This window comes from Sordaria macrospora, chromosome 6, assembly GCF_033870435.1.
Source record: "Sordaria macrospora chromosome 6, complete sequence".
Lineage (NCBI taxonomy): Eukaryota > Fungi > Ascomycota > Sordariomycetes > Sordariales > Sordariaceae > Sordaria > Sordaria macrospora.
In genome coordinates this window covers 1,630,038-1,645,210 of record NC_089376.1, presented here as the reverse complement: position 1 = coordinate 1,645,210, position 15,173 = coordinate 1,630,038, and the positions used below count along the sequence as shown (strand labels likewise).

Sequence of the window (15,173 nt, the reverse complement as noted above, 5' to 3'; positions counted from 1 at the left end):
GAAGACTCAGAGAAGCCCGGGAAGGCTCTCCGCCATTCCAGATTCCAGCCACCCTGCCACCACCCCGCGATTTGTAAAGAAAGTTTTTTCTCGCCTTGAATCCCTGTCAGGCCTGTTGAAGCCCGCTTTGTCCCCCACCCGGCCCTCCACACTTAAGGGCCAGATACCGCCACTTCTTGTCACAGTGACTGAAACCGAAGAACGTTCAATTCTCTTATCTCAGAGAAGAACATCATCTTTTTCGTTATCCTCGTCCCTGAACGAGCAGGAGAAAGCCCTGACCAACACTCCTTTCCCGAACCTTGGAAGTTATCTTTCGAGACTCGAGAATCATCTGTCGGCAACAACCCTGGATAAATGACCCTAGGTCGTCAAGCTCCTAATGCAGAGGACAGCTGCCTAAAAAACCATCAGCAGCCCCCCGTGGGCGAGTCATTGTCATCACTCCCGACCTTTATCGACTCCCCCAGCGACCAGGAAAAGAGTAGATCGTTCGTTTCAAAGCGCGAAGACCTCTCGGATGGACGAGACTCGGGACCGGAATCCGACACCATCCAAGACCTCAGCGACAACCCCGAGGATGAGGGCGCCAAGTGCGAGAACGGCCTTGCCCGGCAGCCGTCTGCGGCGACCACCGTAATCGACTTTCCCGAAGGTGGCCTGCAGGGCTGGCTGGTAGTGTTGGGGTCCTTTTGCGCCATGATATCCGTGTTTGGACTCATCAACTCTGCCGCCGTTTTCGAATCATATTTCTCGACACATCAGCTTGTCAACCACAGCGCATCCGAGATCGGATGGATCTTTTCCCTTTACCTCTTTATCGTCTTCTTTGTGGGCATCCAAGTCGGCCCCATTTTCGATCGGTATGGATCGCGCCTCTTGGTCGCCGTGGGTAGTATCCTGGTCGTCCTCAGCTTGATGTTGTTGAGCCTCAGCAAGAGTAAGTCCTTGCCATTTCTGCCCCTAGTTGCTTATGGCACATGGAGCTAACGACAGACACACAGCTTATTATCAGATCATGCTGACATACTCCGTGCTCGGTGGCTTGGGCGGTGCCCTTCTTAACTGCCCTGCGTACGGATCCATCACGCACTTTTTCAATGTGCGCCGCGGACTGGCAACAGGTGTTGCCACTATTTCCGGTGGCATCGGTGGTATCGTGTTTCCCATCATGTTGCGGTATACTCTCCCCTCGATTGGGTTCCCCTGGAGTTGCCGCATCCTCGGCTTCATTATGCTCGGCCTCGCCGTGCCAGCCAACCTTTTTATCAAGACCCGTCTGAAGCCCAAGGTCACCCACGAGAAACCCAAGATTTCGTCGCTTCTGCCCGACTTTTCTGGGTTCCGGGACCTTCGCTATGCCTTCTCGGCGATCGGTATCTTCTTCATGGAGTGGGGTCTGTTCATGCCCCTGACGTACATCGTCTCGTACGCGGCGGGGCATGGACAGGATGCGACTGAGAGCTATCTGCTCCTGTCGTACCTCAACGCCGGGTCTGTCTTGGGCCGTGTGCTCCCCGGTCTCTTTGCCGATCGCATCGGGCGGTTCAACGTGGTGATCATCACCATCTCGCTGTGCGTGATTCTCGTGCTGGCCATGTGGCTTCCGGCCGCCATGTCCAAGTCGGTGCTGATCGGATATGCCGTGCTCTTTGGATTTGCCAGCGGAAGCAACCTCGGTCTGGTGCCCGTGTGCCTCGGACAATTGTGTGACGCTCGGCAGTTTGGTCGGTACTACTCTACGGCCATGATGGTGGCCAGTTTCGGTACACTCAGCAGCGTGCCCATCGGCGGTGCCCTGTTGGAGATGGGCTCTGCCGAGACGGGCTGGCGAGCCGTCATCATCTTCTCGGGCCTATCATACGCCATCGCCCTGGCGTGTTATACCACCGCTCGTGTTCTCGCTGTCGGCTTCAACCCGCGGGTCAAGTTCTAGTCGGACGGCGGTGTTCTTTTTTGTTCGGTGCTGAGGAATTGGACATAGAAAAAAAAAAAAAGCAGTTGAATAGGTAGATAATGTTAATGAGAAATGATCAACGCCGCAAAAGTTCTCGTTTGTGCAAAGAGTGAAAGTGTTAGTTTGAGATACGAAGGAAGTTAACGAAGGAAGTTGGTAACGAGAAGAAAAAGTGACATCTGCCAACTGAGGACAGGAAGAACGACGTGGTCCTGTGGCCGTGGAGGACATCCACTGCGCTCACCTCAGCTGAGGCCGTCGGGCGGTTAGGCTGCATGTCTCAGCCCACTGTTCCGCTGAAACCCCACCAAAGCCGTAGGGCTCAGGCACCCGCGACATCAAAACGCGGGGTGATTTCTCAGCAGACCCCGCTGCCAACCAGAAAATTTCAACCCCACATTCCATCGCAACACAAGCCTTCCATCCAGTGACAAAGAAAAACAAAACCGAAACATTTTCCAGCAACAACTGAAAGTCACAAGTGGGAGTCAACCACCAGACATTGTCACCCACAACAGCACACCTGTGATACACATACAATGTCTGGCGAACTAAACGCGGCACCGGTTCTGTCAACACCGGAAGACCACTTATTCGAATACGCCGTGGTCCCGACCGACGACACGGTCAAGACGAAACCAGACGATGAACTCAGCGACATCTATGAAATCTCCAGGACAGCAAAGGAGATTGGAGAGGGAGGGTGGAGGAGGATTGGTTTACAGTTTCCTGACCATATGCTCTGCGATGCCCCCAGAGTGGTCCAGCTTCTAGAGAAAGAGCTCGCTTCTCTACCTCAACCGACGGCGACGGCGACGACGACGACGTCTATCACAGACTGCCAGTCAACACCGACAGCATGCTCCGAGTCCGCCGCGACGAACAATGGACAATGCGGCCGTGATGCCCAAAAAAACGGTACATGCTGTGGGGGTGGTAAACAAGCATCGACACCATCAGAATCACAGCCCAAGGCCCGTCGAGTATATGTCCTTGCTGATACCTCGTACAGCGCTTGCTGCGTCGACGAGATTGCCGCCGAACACGTCAATGCCGATGTTGTTGTCCACTATGGCCGCTCGTGCCTCTCGCCTACTTCCCGTCTGCCCGTCATCTATGTCTTCACCAAGCACGTCCTCGACCGCGATGCTGCTCTCGCCGACTTCGAGAAGGAATACCCAGACAAGGAGGCCAAGGTGGTCCTTATGGCCGATGTCACATACCAAGTCCATGTCCAGTCGCTATTGTCGGAGCTCCAGAGCCGTGGCTACACCAACCTGCTAGCCACCGAGATTGTCCACAACCCCATGGGAAGGATACCAAACAGAAAGGTTGTGGACGCTGAAGGCAAAGAGGTTGAAATCAGCGACGGCAGCGAAACCTCGACAGATTTGAATCTCCGGGATTACTCCATTTTCCACGTCTCCCAGCCGCCAACCGCGCTTCTCCTCGCCCTGTGCTCCAGAGTCAAGAACCTCTACATCTTCCAGACCTCTTCCGATAGCTCCTCGCTGTACTCCGCCCAGCGCCTTCTTGGTCGCCGCTATGCCCGCCTCCTCTCCCTGACAACGGCTGGCATCATCGGTATCCTCGTCAACACCCTCTCGGTTTCCAACTACCTTTCCTCGATCGATAGCATCCGCAAGCAGATCGCTGCTGCCGGCAAAAAAAGCTACACAATGGTGGTTGGAAAGCTCAACCCAGCCAAGCTTGCCAACTTTGCCGAAATCGACGGCTGGGTTGTTGTCGGCTGCTGGGAGAGTTCTCTTATTGAGGATGATGCTGGCTTCTACAAGCCCGTCATTACCCCCTTTGAGCTCGAGCTTGCCCTCACCAGTGACGACGAAAGAATCTGGACTGGCAAGTGGTGGGGTGGCATCGAGGCTGTCAAGCCGCCGGTTGAGGAGAAGCTGGAGGAGAAGAAATCCGAGGATACCGATAACAACGAGACGACCAGTCACGAGCAAGCCTCTGGTGACGCCGATTCTGACAGCGAAGAGGAGTCCGCACCACCCGAGTTCGACTGGAGGTCAGGAAAGCTTGTCAGCCATAGTAGGCCCATGCGCATGGCCGCGTCGAAACCCAAGAGTGAAAAGAAGGAGGCTTCGTCTGACAAGCCGGATGCGCCGCCACGATCAAGCGCTTTGACCCTGAGATCCAAGGCTCAGGAGTTGGCATCAGTCAACGGCGTCGTTAGCCCAGGTGCAGAGTATCTTCGTACTCAGAGGACCTGGGTCGGTCTAGGTACCGATTTTGATGAGGAGGCTAGCATGACGATTGAAGAGGGAAGAGGTGGAGTGGCGAGAGGCTACAAGGTCGGCGAAGAGGGAGAGAAGGACTTGATGTCCTGAAGAGGAGGGCAGTTGATCTAGGTAGTAGACGCGGTTGGACAGCAATTACTGGTAGGGGTGATACCCAAAATGAAGAGCAAATGGATTGGAGAGACTTTTGGACTCGCAAACGCAATCATCGGGCCCCGAACACGACTCAGTTACTTGGGGGTTTGTTTCGCCTCTTATGGACTATTTGCTTCCCATCATTTACCATTACCAACGGGACTGATATCGTAGCGACTTCGACCTGCGCAACCACCACGCCTGAACTCTTGCTACCTCATCGTTCACTCCTCGCCAAACGTACGCAACGAACCAGCCTTTGCAACAGGCGCCACAAGCCTTCGCTCCCACTCGAATTCTACACATGGCCGACATGACCACATAAACAACCCGGCGGGCGATCATCCATCCCATCTGTGGACCGTCTAGCCTTGTACGGCGGGGGCGGTGTCGCCTCCCTCGCCTGCCCTTTGTGCGTCGCCTCCATCTCCCACGCTTCCTGTCGTCTTCCTTCTCGATGTTGCTGCGGTGGCTGTTCCTGTCGCGTCTCTTCCTGCATGTAAGCCAGGGGGTAGACACTATCCAGCGGTGTTCCCCTCGTCGGCGGTACCCTGAGTCCCACGCGTGTATGTCTCTGGAGTCGGTTCCGATGCAAAGAGCGACGGTCAGGACCAGCAGCATGGCGCCACCATCCCGAAGTCGTGCGAATCATGTATCTTCCTCCTCTTTCTCTGCCGCTGTATCTGTCTCTGGTGTCAGTACCGCCGGTTCTACCGCCGTGCAGATGGTAGTTGAGGGAATGTGCGTATGGGAGGTGCATGTGCTCTCTTCTCATGCCTCTTTGTCCGGTGAGGGGTGGGAGGTGCTGGAATTGGGACTCGAGCTCATCGCTCTTCTTCTTCTTCGGAGAAAGACAAGAGTAGCACCGCCAGATGAACGTGCTGAGGATGGCAATGGCCAGGGCGCTGAAAAGAATGAACATGGGGATCTTGTACTTCTGGTAGAAGCCATCGGCCGGGACGTCTTCCGGTCTGGTGCCGTCGGCGGCGGTGGTGGAGTTGTCCTGGGTCAAGTCGCCGGTGTCAGTTGAGCACGAAATCACGGAGGGTATTGGGTTGCGGAAAGATGACGCAGGACCTAAGGAGGCCGATACTTACCATGGCTGATCGATGAGTACAGTTCCTTCAGCAAAATGGCAATTTGCGCAATCTTCACGGGATACCGAACTCTTCCCATGAGCTTGCTCTTCCAGGAACAAGTCGAAGGGGGAAAAAATGGACAACAGGCAAACCGACGACAAAACCGCTTCATGAAGGAAAATGTATCCAGAAGGAAATCACCATGAGTCACCTGGACAGACAACACCAAAAGGCCACACAACAATATGCTTCGTAGGACATCGGGCATGCACTGCTTGCTATTGTTCATTTATCATCGTGCGAAATCTGGAGGTAACGATTGTCGTGTGAACTAACCAACGCATGGGAAATGAGCATGGCGCACGCAGCGTGTGGAAGTTCGGATGAGAACCCTCATGGCCAGCCACCTTGGCATCCACCTCCCCGGGAACACTGGTATTATGCCCTCGTGCCGGAGATCGGACGGAGGTCGGAGTGACAGGAGTCGCTATTATTCTTCCCGCTTACCGGTACCAGATACCCACGCGATGCCCACCAAGTCGTGTGTCCGCATCGCCACACACAGTACCTCCCAGCCGGCCGGTGTGTATCAAGGCATCAACGCATCGCTAGCCTATCCCGTCCCTGTTCCTCAAACCATCCCATCATCCTACTCCATATCCATTGGCCTCATCACGTTTACTCGTACCTAGGTCCTAGTCCTAGCGGGGTGCGCCAGACCTCCATCACTTGGGCCCTGGGAGTGCCCTTTGGTCCAGGCATGCTTGATTCGCCGGACACTGGCGACAAGCTAGACACTCCCGGCATACCGGACACTGCCGGCATTCTGGCCACCGGCACTTCCGCCCCGGCCGCTCTCGTCGGCATCGCCTCCAACACCTGCATTTGTGGCAACCACATGTTTCCCGTTCCTTTTTCCATTGTCCCTCTTCTAGATGTGCGGGTGAGTGTTCCCACATGTGCCAGTCCACTCGTGCGCCGCCGCCGTCGAGGAGGAAGATGAAGCGGGGAATGGCGCGGAGACAGCCCCAGGACATAGTTGATGCGGATTTGATGGTGTCCGATTTCGATGATGCAGTGTCGGCGTAACGGTGTCGGACGTGATCCTAGATGGTGCTGTGCTTGGTGCGTTTACTGGATTTGAGGGAGGGATGGGAGCTTGGTGATGCGATGGTTTGGTTGCGAGCACTAACCGCGGATGAGACGAATGTGAGGCGGACGTAAGTGTTCGTTTTCAGTCGGTCCCTTCGTACCCTATATGCTTAGAAGTTGTAATTTCTTGTTTTCCATCTTCCTCGTCATGCAAGCGTTGAGCTGAACATCTTATAGCTGAATGTCTACAAAGACGATGTCGATGAAGCAGTGCACAACAATGAGTCTGTTATCGACTCAATGACATGGTCATTTCTGGCGACAATTAGACCAGTCATCTGTATCGTCTGTGAATGGTGTCACAACTGACATCTCACAGACCTTACTGTTAACAATGAGGGCGCAAACGCTCGTCGTTAGGATGTCTTCCCACCTCCCAATTGCCCGCGCTTGGTGTTACAGATGCGAATTGTCCATTCAGCACTGGCACAACAAGAAACCGGCTCAAATTTCGTCGACCCTCTCGAAGGGTATCTATCATTATCAGCCCGTGACCATCGTGTTCATCGGGCGCCAACTTGCGCGCACGCACCGACCATTGACCGCCTTCACGCGTCACCAAGAGCCACCAAGAGCGGCGGCCATATCAGAACTGAATCTCATCTGGGAAAATCTCGCCAAGCTCAACGCACGAAGAACGACAGCCAACATGTTTCTTCCACACACACACCTATTGTTTCGCCTAGGTAGCGTGAAAGTCTTTTCAACAGAAACATCACCACCCCTTTTCTACACCCAAGTTTTGTTCGAGAACCGACCGACCAGGGTTTTTCGAAATTTTGTTGGTTCCAAGAAGCTTTTACATCGCTACTATAAACGGGCGTGGCGCTACCGTCGGCGATTTGGAAGGTAGGTATTATATCGAAGACAAGAAACAAGCTATTTAGCGAGCGAGATGATCTTCGAACTTAACTTGGTTTTACTAATTATCCAAAGTTTCAAAACGGATGTCCCTGGCGGTAATGGAAACATTTACTTGCGTGCACTCAGATTATGGAGGAAGATATGGGTGCGGATAGGTACGCTTCTCTTTGGGTGTTATCGTTGGGTTACTTGGCGATTCTTGACGGCGTTACACTAGGAAAGATTATGCGAGCGATTACCCCTGGACCCCTGGATCTTGCAACCTCTCAAACTCTACACTCGCTAACGCCACTCTCCTCCACGAGTTGGAAGGCATCGAACTTTCCACCTCCCGAAAAGAAAAAGAAGAAGGAAGAGAAAACGGCATCTCAAAACAATTATCTTAATCCATCAAGTCATGTTTGTTTGTCATCTTTCTCGAACACACGTGAGTATGGCAACCATCTCCATCAACCGTCAGCTTGGACCCACCGACATAAGACCGGTTGAGTTGCGAGTCCGGTCGTCTCAAGTCGCAACCCCTATGGATGTCACCTGACTCGTACGAGTCTCACAAAATGCAAAAGCATATACTTGGGCAAAATAAGGCCCATACACGATGATGCCGTTGAAACTCCAAGAAGTTACGTCCCTCAGGGTTCACTTGTCTTCACTTCCCAAAACACCACATCAACCCTGTCCATATCAGCGAGATCCCTGCTGCACTCCAGAGCCTCAACCGACTTGGATCTCACTTGTCCGGGAATAAGCTTCAATGAGATCGAGTCGATCAGGGATTGACCGGCAAGACATACCGAAGGAGGAACAAGAAACACCAACGTATGTCCTGCTATCAGAATCTGCATACAGTTTCATTTGGGAGCCCCTGAACTCCTCATCTCGAGTCTCCCAAGATGGAGAGTATTTAGAGTCTTTCGATTGCCCTCTCATGACATGTTGATATTCCTTCACTCAGCAACTCTATCCAGTTCGTTCCAGCAATCCTCTCTTCTCTCCCTCTCTCTCTCATCCTCTCTTTTCTTTCTTCGCAGCCGGTCTGCTCCCCATCATATTCTCATCCACTTCAGTGTTTTGATTTTACCAAAGTCTTTCTCTCTTTACGACAAGTTACCATCTTTTCGACACTTTTTTTCATCCATCATGCGTTTCTCTACTACCTTGCCGCTGGCGGCTTTCGTTACCCTTGCCAGAGCTCATGGAGTTATTCTCGCCGCTCAGGGAGAGTCTGGTTCGCCACCATCAGTTGGATTCGGAGGTATGTGCCATGCACCAATCACTGGGTGATGCAAGTCCAGAGAGTTCAGTTCCAACTAACATCTTTCCCTTCTTTCAGTCAATCCCGAAATCGCCCGCAACTGCACCACCATCAACCCTTGCCAGCTCGATTCGACCATCATCCGCGATGCGGAGATCAAGGCGAACCTGGTCAACAACTGCGGCCGCACGCAGCTCGCCGGCAACATCGACGTGGCCGAAAACACCGAGGCAGCGCTCTCCGACGGTTCCGTGACCCAAGTGAGGGCAGGCAGCAAGATCACGGTGACGATTCACCAGGTCAACGCCGATGGCGCCGGCCCTTATGTCTGCGACCTGGACGAGGCCTCCAACTCGGGTCTCATCAGCCAGAACCTGACCGTCACCAACAATGTGCCCGGAGCCAACGGCATCTCGCAGAACAAGATCCAGGAGTTCAACTTTACCGTGACGATGCCGGATAACTTTAAGTGCACTGGCGGTATGTTTTACCTTTTCGCTGTCTCTTTTACCAGCATAAACTGACCCTGTTGCCCACAGCCTCAACAGGCGACATCTGCACCGTCCGGTGCCGCAACAACGCCGTCGCCGGTCCCTTTGGCGGCTGCTTCGCCGTCCAACAAGTCGACACCGAGCCGACCACCAACACGCCCGACTCGGTCGCCACATTCAAGTCCATCGACCAGATCGAGGACGAGCGCATGATCAACGTGGCCACGCTACCCATCGCCGTCGAAGCTAACCGCAAGGCCGGCTCCAGCGAAGCCCAACAGAACGCCGCCGCCGTCGACGCCATCCTCAAGGCCGGTTTCGTGAGCAAGTCCGCCCCCGTGCTCACGCCGACCGTGGTACTCGGTGGTAACGGCGCCGTGGCTACCGGTACTGCTACCGGTGGAAACGCGGTGGCTACGGGTGGTGCTGGTGCTGGTAATGGTACTGGCCGTAACAACGGTGGCAACAATAACAACGCTGGAGCTGGCACCGCAGTGGCTTCCGCCCCAGCTGCCACGAACACCGCTCGTGTCCGCAAGGGAAAGAACAGGGGTACTCAGAACGGCGGCGGTCAGGACCAGACTCAGAACCAGCAGCAACAGCAGCAGAACGGTCAGAACCAGAACCAGAACCAGCAAAACCAGAACTAGAGCTCTTGAAAGGCAGAAAGAGATTCAGAGGCAGAAAAATCTACCCAACTAACGGGAACGGGGACTGGAACGGGAACGACATATGGAGTAGTGGTAGTAGTAGAAGTAGTACTGGTAGACATGAGAAATCGAAGCGATGATTTAAGATAAGACGGCGGGGAACCTTGGCTGGAACTGAGAACTGGAGTTAGACATAGCACTACATACTAGGTAACTAGTCCTACTTGATTTAATCTAAGCACGATTGCTGAATTCTAGCTTCCGCAACAGAATGGAAGAATTAATTGTTTCATGTTGTTGTGACTGAGTGAGTTGGGTTTGTAGTGCAATGCAATGCGAATGTACGGTGAATAGGTACCTCTAAATGAGTGCAAAGGAAGTATACACAGAAGTAGCACGGTTTTACATTTGGCCTTCAAAGGTTTTTAAGCTCTTTGTCATGTCCTGCTACCATGGCTCCATGGCTGGCCGTGAAGGTCCAAGGGTCGTCACTTGTCAACCGTCCTACGGATGTAACCCAGCCAATGGAATACGCCCTTTGCAAATTGCATGGAGATTAAAAACCCGTACCCAACTTCGGTATTTGTCCATGCATCGCATGGTTCATCATGCACAGCCGGATCACATTTGATCACACTTGATCATATAAGCATTTGTGATCCATGACCCCGCTTCCTGGTCACGGCCGGGGCCGGGCAGCAAAGGGTTGAGTGGAACAGGAAGTGGAAGTTGGTTCAGATGGGGAAATCCGACTTTGTGAACTGTGTGGCTTGTCCCTCCCTTTCTCTTCCAGTTGTTTTTTGCTTCACGATGATTCTTCCCTCAAAGACCAAAGGAGGAAATTACATTCTTCCTCCGCGCGAGTACGACGGGAGGCGTTGGCCGTTGGATGAATCGGACCAATAATGCACGGCAGATGCGATCGTCTGTCGGCATTCTCGTTGGATGCCCGCCCACCATGCTTTCCCAACGGCTCGCAACGGAGTAACGGTTCACAATCCTCACAGAAATGGAAAGTAGCAACAGACGGATGTTTGCAAAGAGAAGTGCCAGTCACGCACAAGCACCTTCGTCAGTTCCCGTTCAAGCTGCACCCCAACCTCTGGGGCTCGCTTGCCGGTTAAAGTCGCCGAGTCTATGAGCACGGGACGACACTATGCTACTCTGTGCTTCGGGTGAATTCATTTCGAATGTGAAGGGTAGTACCAGATGACGAGTTTCTTGGATCACATGTTCCAGATTTTGTTGGACAATCGTGACATGCAACTGGCTGGCCATGGACGAGTTGTAAAAGGTTGATGTATGTGGACGAGTCGAGTCAAGGAGAATATGGAAATGTGGAATTGAAGGGACAAGTATTTGATGATGACACCCTCACTATCTTGTTGTATTGGGCGGGGTGTTATGGGACGATAGGGATCATGGAATTGGAATTGGGGGGAAATACATAAGTCTGATGATCAGTCCTTCCTACCCGGGATTTGGAGCTCGTGTAGTTCCATCATCATCAAACACACAAAGCTCCAATTACCAGACTACCCGTCTCGGTTACAAGACTGCTCTGCTCGGTGCACCATCATTCCTATTCCTATCCATCCATCCAACACCCAGAGCAATCAAGGACAGCAACAACAACAATGTCCTCACTTCTACCAAAACGTCTCCTACCCACGATCATCTACCTCACCATCCTTCTCACCTCATCATCACCCACCCCCTCCCTCGCCGCCCCCGCCCCCTTACCAGCCGCCGCCGAACCCAGCGCCCCCGACGTAACAAAACTCTTCAACGGCCTAGGCCACATCTTTGTCCTAAACGCCACATCCTACAGCGACGCCTCGATTTCCGACACCATCGGCTGTCTCTCCGACACGGGCTACGTGGTTTCCACTTTTTCTGGATTTGTGTCTGAGTCCGAGTCTCAGTCCAAGTCCAACTGCGCCGTCTTCAGCACCATCACTTCGTACCCCAAGACCATCAATTCCAGAATAGGCGGGTGCAGTTTCGGCAACCAGGCGATGCCGACGAACGAGGATAGTAAATATGGTGCGCGACAGCATGCTTGGAGCTGCAACGAGGATGCGGGGATGGTGCCGGAGGGGGAGAGGTATTATACTATTGTGAGTCTGGTCTTTTTGTGTACAATCCTATATGACACATGAATAAATGAATGAATGAATGAAAGGGATGTATGCTAACGGGATGACGCGCAGAACGGCTTCAAACACCCCTTCATCTGCAACGGCAATCTCAACTGCTACTACGATATTCCCAGGGCGCCACTGCCAGCGCCGTCGTCGTCGTCCAAGGAAGACAGCAACACCAAAAAGGACAAGGTGTTTGTGTGGCAGTATGCGTGGGGAAGTGAGCAGATGGGGATAACGCCGGGACATTTGCAGGTTTTGTGGATGTGGGTGCCGGTTGGTACCAAGGCCGAGTGAGAGTGAGAACCGTTTTGGTTTTTCTTTCCCCGCGAGAGATAAGCAAGGTCGGGTGCAAGTGGGATGAAGCAAGGAGTTTTGGAGTAAAGGTTGGATGGAATGGAATATCGTTATCATTAATTGTTTGTTTTGTTGCTGGTCATCAAGTAAGATGTCCGCCGTCGTTGCAAGCCGTTGCCCTGTTATGTGAAATGTCCAGCCTATCTACCATCTACTTATTTCCAGAACAAGTTTGTGTTGCTTTCCCACCTCGTTTTGGGGATTTCAGGGATATCCTGCGCTGCCTGCTTTATCCCCAATTCTAGTAACAGTTCCTTCAGGCGTGCACTCCTCCCATTTTCCCGCCCGGGGGTGTCGTCATATTAGCTTAGCTATTGCCGTTCTTCTTTCTATCCAATTCCTTACTAGGCTCGCGCCCTTTTCTTGCTTCTTATTACTTCCGCTGACTCCTCTTCCCACTCCCCATCCTCTCCAACAGTCCCAAATCCCACCACCCTTCCACCATCATCCCCCAAACCGTCTTTCTTCTCTTGGGCGGCAGGTTTGGGGTCTGTTGTTGCGGCAGCGGCAGCGATGGCGTCCGGCTGCTTGTTCCATCAATGGGAGTCCCCAGCGCCACGCTATCCATGCCCGGGCTGTTGTTGTTCCCATTAACGACATGCGCAAACTGCGAAGGTGAGCTAGGATGCACGATAATCGGCGGCGGCACTTCCTTCCGCTTGCAGCCCCTGCGGGCCATGAACGAGCCCAGTCCTCTCAGGCTCAGGGGTGACAGCGGGGAGCGCTGCGGCTGCGTCTGCGTTTGCGGGACAGCGCGCTTGTAATATTCTTGCGGGGTGATGTTATCGGTCGGCGAGTAGACCGAGGGAGAGATGATGGGGAATTCGGTGGTGATGGTGAGTGGTGGGTGGAGAGTGGCTCTTCCGGCGCCTACTTGTCCGTGGGTGTGGTGATTGTAAGTACCGTTACCGTGGGTGGCAAGAGGAACAGTCAGGGTGAGGTTGCTGGTGCTGGTGCTCCGGAATGCTGGATCGGCAACAGAGAGAGGCAAGGCCTCGGGAGCGCGGGACATGATGGGCGAGATGCCGTCGATCATGGTCCGCTCTTGTCTGGCGTCAATCGGAGAGCCGGGGATCGTGGGCATGATGCCTAGACCAACACGGCCACCGTTGCAGCAATGGCGGACAGGCGGCGGAGGCGCTAGACCACCGCTGGTGCGGAGCTGGTGCTCGGGGCTTGCTCCGCGACTGAGCGTGGAGGAGGCATCGGAGTCGATGCTGGACCTTGAGCCAGAGAGACTGCGACGGTTTTGGGGTAGGCCGGCTCTTGCGCGTATGGTCGGGACCGGAACGTCTTGAGGCTGACTGTTGTCGTATTGTTGGTCGTTGCTGCGGCGAGCGCCGCGGGTGATGGGCATGGGCGCCAACGGGGGAGGAGGGAACTGTGGTGGAGCAGTGGTCGTGTTGTTGTTGTGGCCGTAAAGGGACACGTCCGACTCTGACTCCGACTTGTACAAGTAGTAGTTCTTCTCGCGAATCCCCCAGCCGGCGCCCGCGCGCCCCTAACCCTCAATGTCCTTCCTGCTGACAACTGTTGTGCCCCCACTAACGCGGCGCCAGAGACCGACGCAGACGATGCTGCTGAAGGCAAAGAGCACACAGAGAGCGATGGAGAGGCCCCAGATGGCCTTTGTCTCGTAGCAGGTGGGCTGGTCGATGTGAACAAAGGTGAAGTAGAGGCCATCATCGTGCGTCTCTTGGGACTTGACATGGAACGGAACGGATGTCCAGAAGTTGTTGGCGTCGGGGTCAGTGGGCATAAGAGCGCACTGGAGCTCGGAAAGGGGCTTTCCGAGTATCGAAGCGACGACGATGAAAGCGATCAGAAGTAGGCCATCGAGGATTCCGCTTAGGAGGTAGGGGAGCATAGCATCGTAGTAGAGGATGTATGAGATGACAACGTAGATGACAGCAATGACGGCCTGCTACATGTTAGTATCCTGTGCTAATGAGGAGTAGAAATAAGTCCCAACATACCACTACCAAAGTACCAAGAAGCTCCGAAGGAGATCCCAGTGACTTTGTGGAGAACTCATCGATGAAGTTTGCGCATAAGCCGATGGCGGCGATCAGTCCAGCGAACTGCAGTGCCCTCATAACCGAAAATGTGAGGCCCAGAGCACCCATTCGGTGAGCTTGGAAGTCCGTTCTGGCTCCTCCATGTGGGTTAAAGTCTGTGATGATTTCCAGGGATGGTCGCTTCTTGTGTGCTGTCCGGAGAGGGAAATGGGGTTTGACGGGGATTGGTGCCGTCGGGGGAGGCGGGAACTTTGTGTTGACCGTGGGCAGCATTGTAGATGATGTCCTGTGGAGGTGATACCAATGTGTGATGAGGATGAAAAAGAACTTTTCTCGTTGAGGTGTAGTTAACTATGCTTAGGAAAATGTTTGTCGACAGATCAACTGTTGACGAAGAGACGATGAAACACTGAGACTCGTTGCTGGCGTTGTTGCTGGGTGATAGGTAGTTTGTCGTCACAAGGAAAATGATCCAGACCGAAATTCCTCTAGAATGCCGAGATAGAACCCCAAGACCCAAAAGGAGATAAGAGAAACAGTAAAGGAAACCCAAAGGAAAAAAAGAAACAGAAAAGGAAAAGAGACACAAGGAAAAAGATGTGACTTGAAGAGTTTTGAAGTGTTTGTGGGATAGAAGACCATCAAGCAACAAAAGATGAGGTCGAAGACTGCCCTTCCGTCTTATGTATTCGTGGTACACAGCACAAACATGGTTAACGTTCAACAAGTTGTTCTAGACATGGCGATTATTCACAACCTTGGAAGTTTCACCATGGCCATGCTGCATGTCCCTCCCGTTTCCCGATCGGC

The 15,173-nt window shown here is 53.4% G+C and overlaps 7 protein-coding genes across 7 annotated transcripts; 4 read left to right on the top strand and 3 right to left on the bottom strand.

Moving 5' to 3' along the window:
• Positions 1-181: 181 nt before the first annotated feature.
• SMAC4_06105 (uncharacterized protein) lies at positions 182-1,981 on the top strand. The gene is made up of 2 exons (XM_003349362.2): positions 182-940; positions 1,005-1,981. The coding sequence occupies exons 1-2, from the start codon at positions 358-360 to the stop codon at positions 1,934-1,936; spliced, it is 1,515 nt and encodes a 504-aa protein (XP_003349410.2). The 5' UTR covers positions 182-357; the 3' UTR covers positions 1,937-1,981.
• A 515-nt stretch (positions 1,982-2,496) lies between these two features.
• Positions 2,497-4,308, top strand: SMAC4_06104 (uncharacterized protein; the record flags this gene model as incomplete). The annotated part of the gene is made up of 1 exon (XM_003349361.1): positions 2,497-4,308. The coding sequence occupies one exon, from the start codon at positions 2,497-2,499 to the stop codon at positions 4,306-4,308; it is 1,812 nt and encodes a 603-aa protein (XP_003349409.1).
• A 175-nt stretch (positions 4,309-4,483) lies between these two features.
• On the bottom strand, positions 4,484-5,275 carry SMAC4_06103 (uncharacterized protein; the record flags this gene model as incomplete). The annotated part of the gene is made up of 1 exon (XM_003349360.2): positions 4,484-5,275. The coding sequence occupies one exon, from the start codon at positions 5,273-5,275 to the stop codon at positions 4,652-4,654; it is 624 nt and encodes a 207-aa protein (XP_003349408.1). The 3' UTR covers positions 4,484-4,651.
• Positions 5,276-7,872: 2,597 nt separating this feature from the next.
• On the top strand, positions 7,873-10,110 carry SMAC4_06102 (uncharacterized protein). The gene is made up of 3 exons (XM_003349359.2): positions 7,873-8,703; positions 8,782-9,183; positions 9,243-10,110. Exons 1-3 carry the CDS (start codon positions 8,382-8,384, stop codon positions 9,842-9,844), a joined length of 1,326 nt encoding a protein of 441 aa, XP_003349407.2. The 5' UTR covers positions 7,873-8,381; the 3' UTR covers positions 9,845-10,110.
• A 1,348-nt stretch (positions 10,111-11,458) lies between these two features.
• On the top strand, positions 11,459-12,285 carry SMAC4_06101 (uncharacterized protein; the record flags this gene model as incomplete). Its single annotated transcript, XM_003349358.2, has 2 exons — positions 11,459-11,964; positions 12,058-12,285. The coding sequence occupies exons 1-2, from the start codon at positions 11,482-11,484 to the stop codon at positions 12,283-12,285; spliced, it is 711 nt and encodes a 236-aa protein (XP_003349406.1). The 5' UTR covers positions 11,459-11,481.
• Positions 12,286-12,718: 433 nt separating this feature from the next.
• SMAC4_06100 (uncharacterized protein) lies at positions 12,719-13,702 on the bottom strand (the record flags this gene model as incomplete). Its single annotated transcript, XM_003349357.1, has 1 exon — positions 12,719-13,702. The coding sequence occupies one exon, from the start codon at positions 13,700-13,702 to the stop codon at positions 12,719-12,721; it is 984 nt and encodes a 327-aa protein (XP_003349405.1).
• A 144-nt stretch (positions 13,703-13,846) lies between these two features.
• SMAC4_06099 (uncharacterized protein) lies at positions 13,847-14,636 on the bottom strand (the record flags this gene model as incomplete). The annotated part of the gene is made up of 2 exons (XM_003349356.1): positions 13,847-14,266; positions 14,322-14,636. 2 exons carry the CDS (start codon positions 14,634-14,636, stop codon positions 13,847-13,849), a joined length of 735 nt encoding a protein of 244 aa, XP_003349404.1.
• Between the last annotated feature and the right edge of the window lie 537 nt (positions 14,637-15,173).

Bases quoted from the DNA above. Each gene is read 5' to 3' on its own strand.
- SMAC4_06105 (XM_003349362.2), top strand. From the start codon at position 358: ATGACCCTAGGTCGTCAAGCTCCTAATGCAGAGGACAGCTGCCTAAAA. The intron at 941-1,004 runs GTAAGTCCTTGC...ACAGACACACAG, and splicing joins GTTGTTGAGCCTCAGCAAGA to CTTATTATCAGATCATGCTG.
- SMAC4_06102 (XM_003349359.2), top strand. From the start codon at position 8,382: ATGTTGATATTCCTTCACTCAGCAACTCTATCCAGTTCGTTCCAGCAA. The intron at 8,704-8,781 runs GTATGTGCCATG...CCCTTCTTTCAG, and splicing joins ACCATCAGTTGGATTCGGAG to TCAATCCCGAAATCGCCCGC. The intron at 9,184-9,242 runs GTATGTTTTACC...TGTTGCCCACAG, and splicing joins TAACTTTAAGTGCACTGGCG to CCTCAACAGGCGACATCTGC.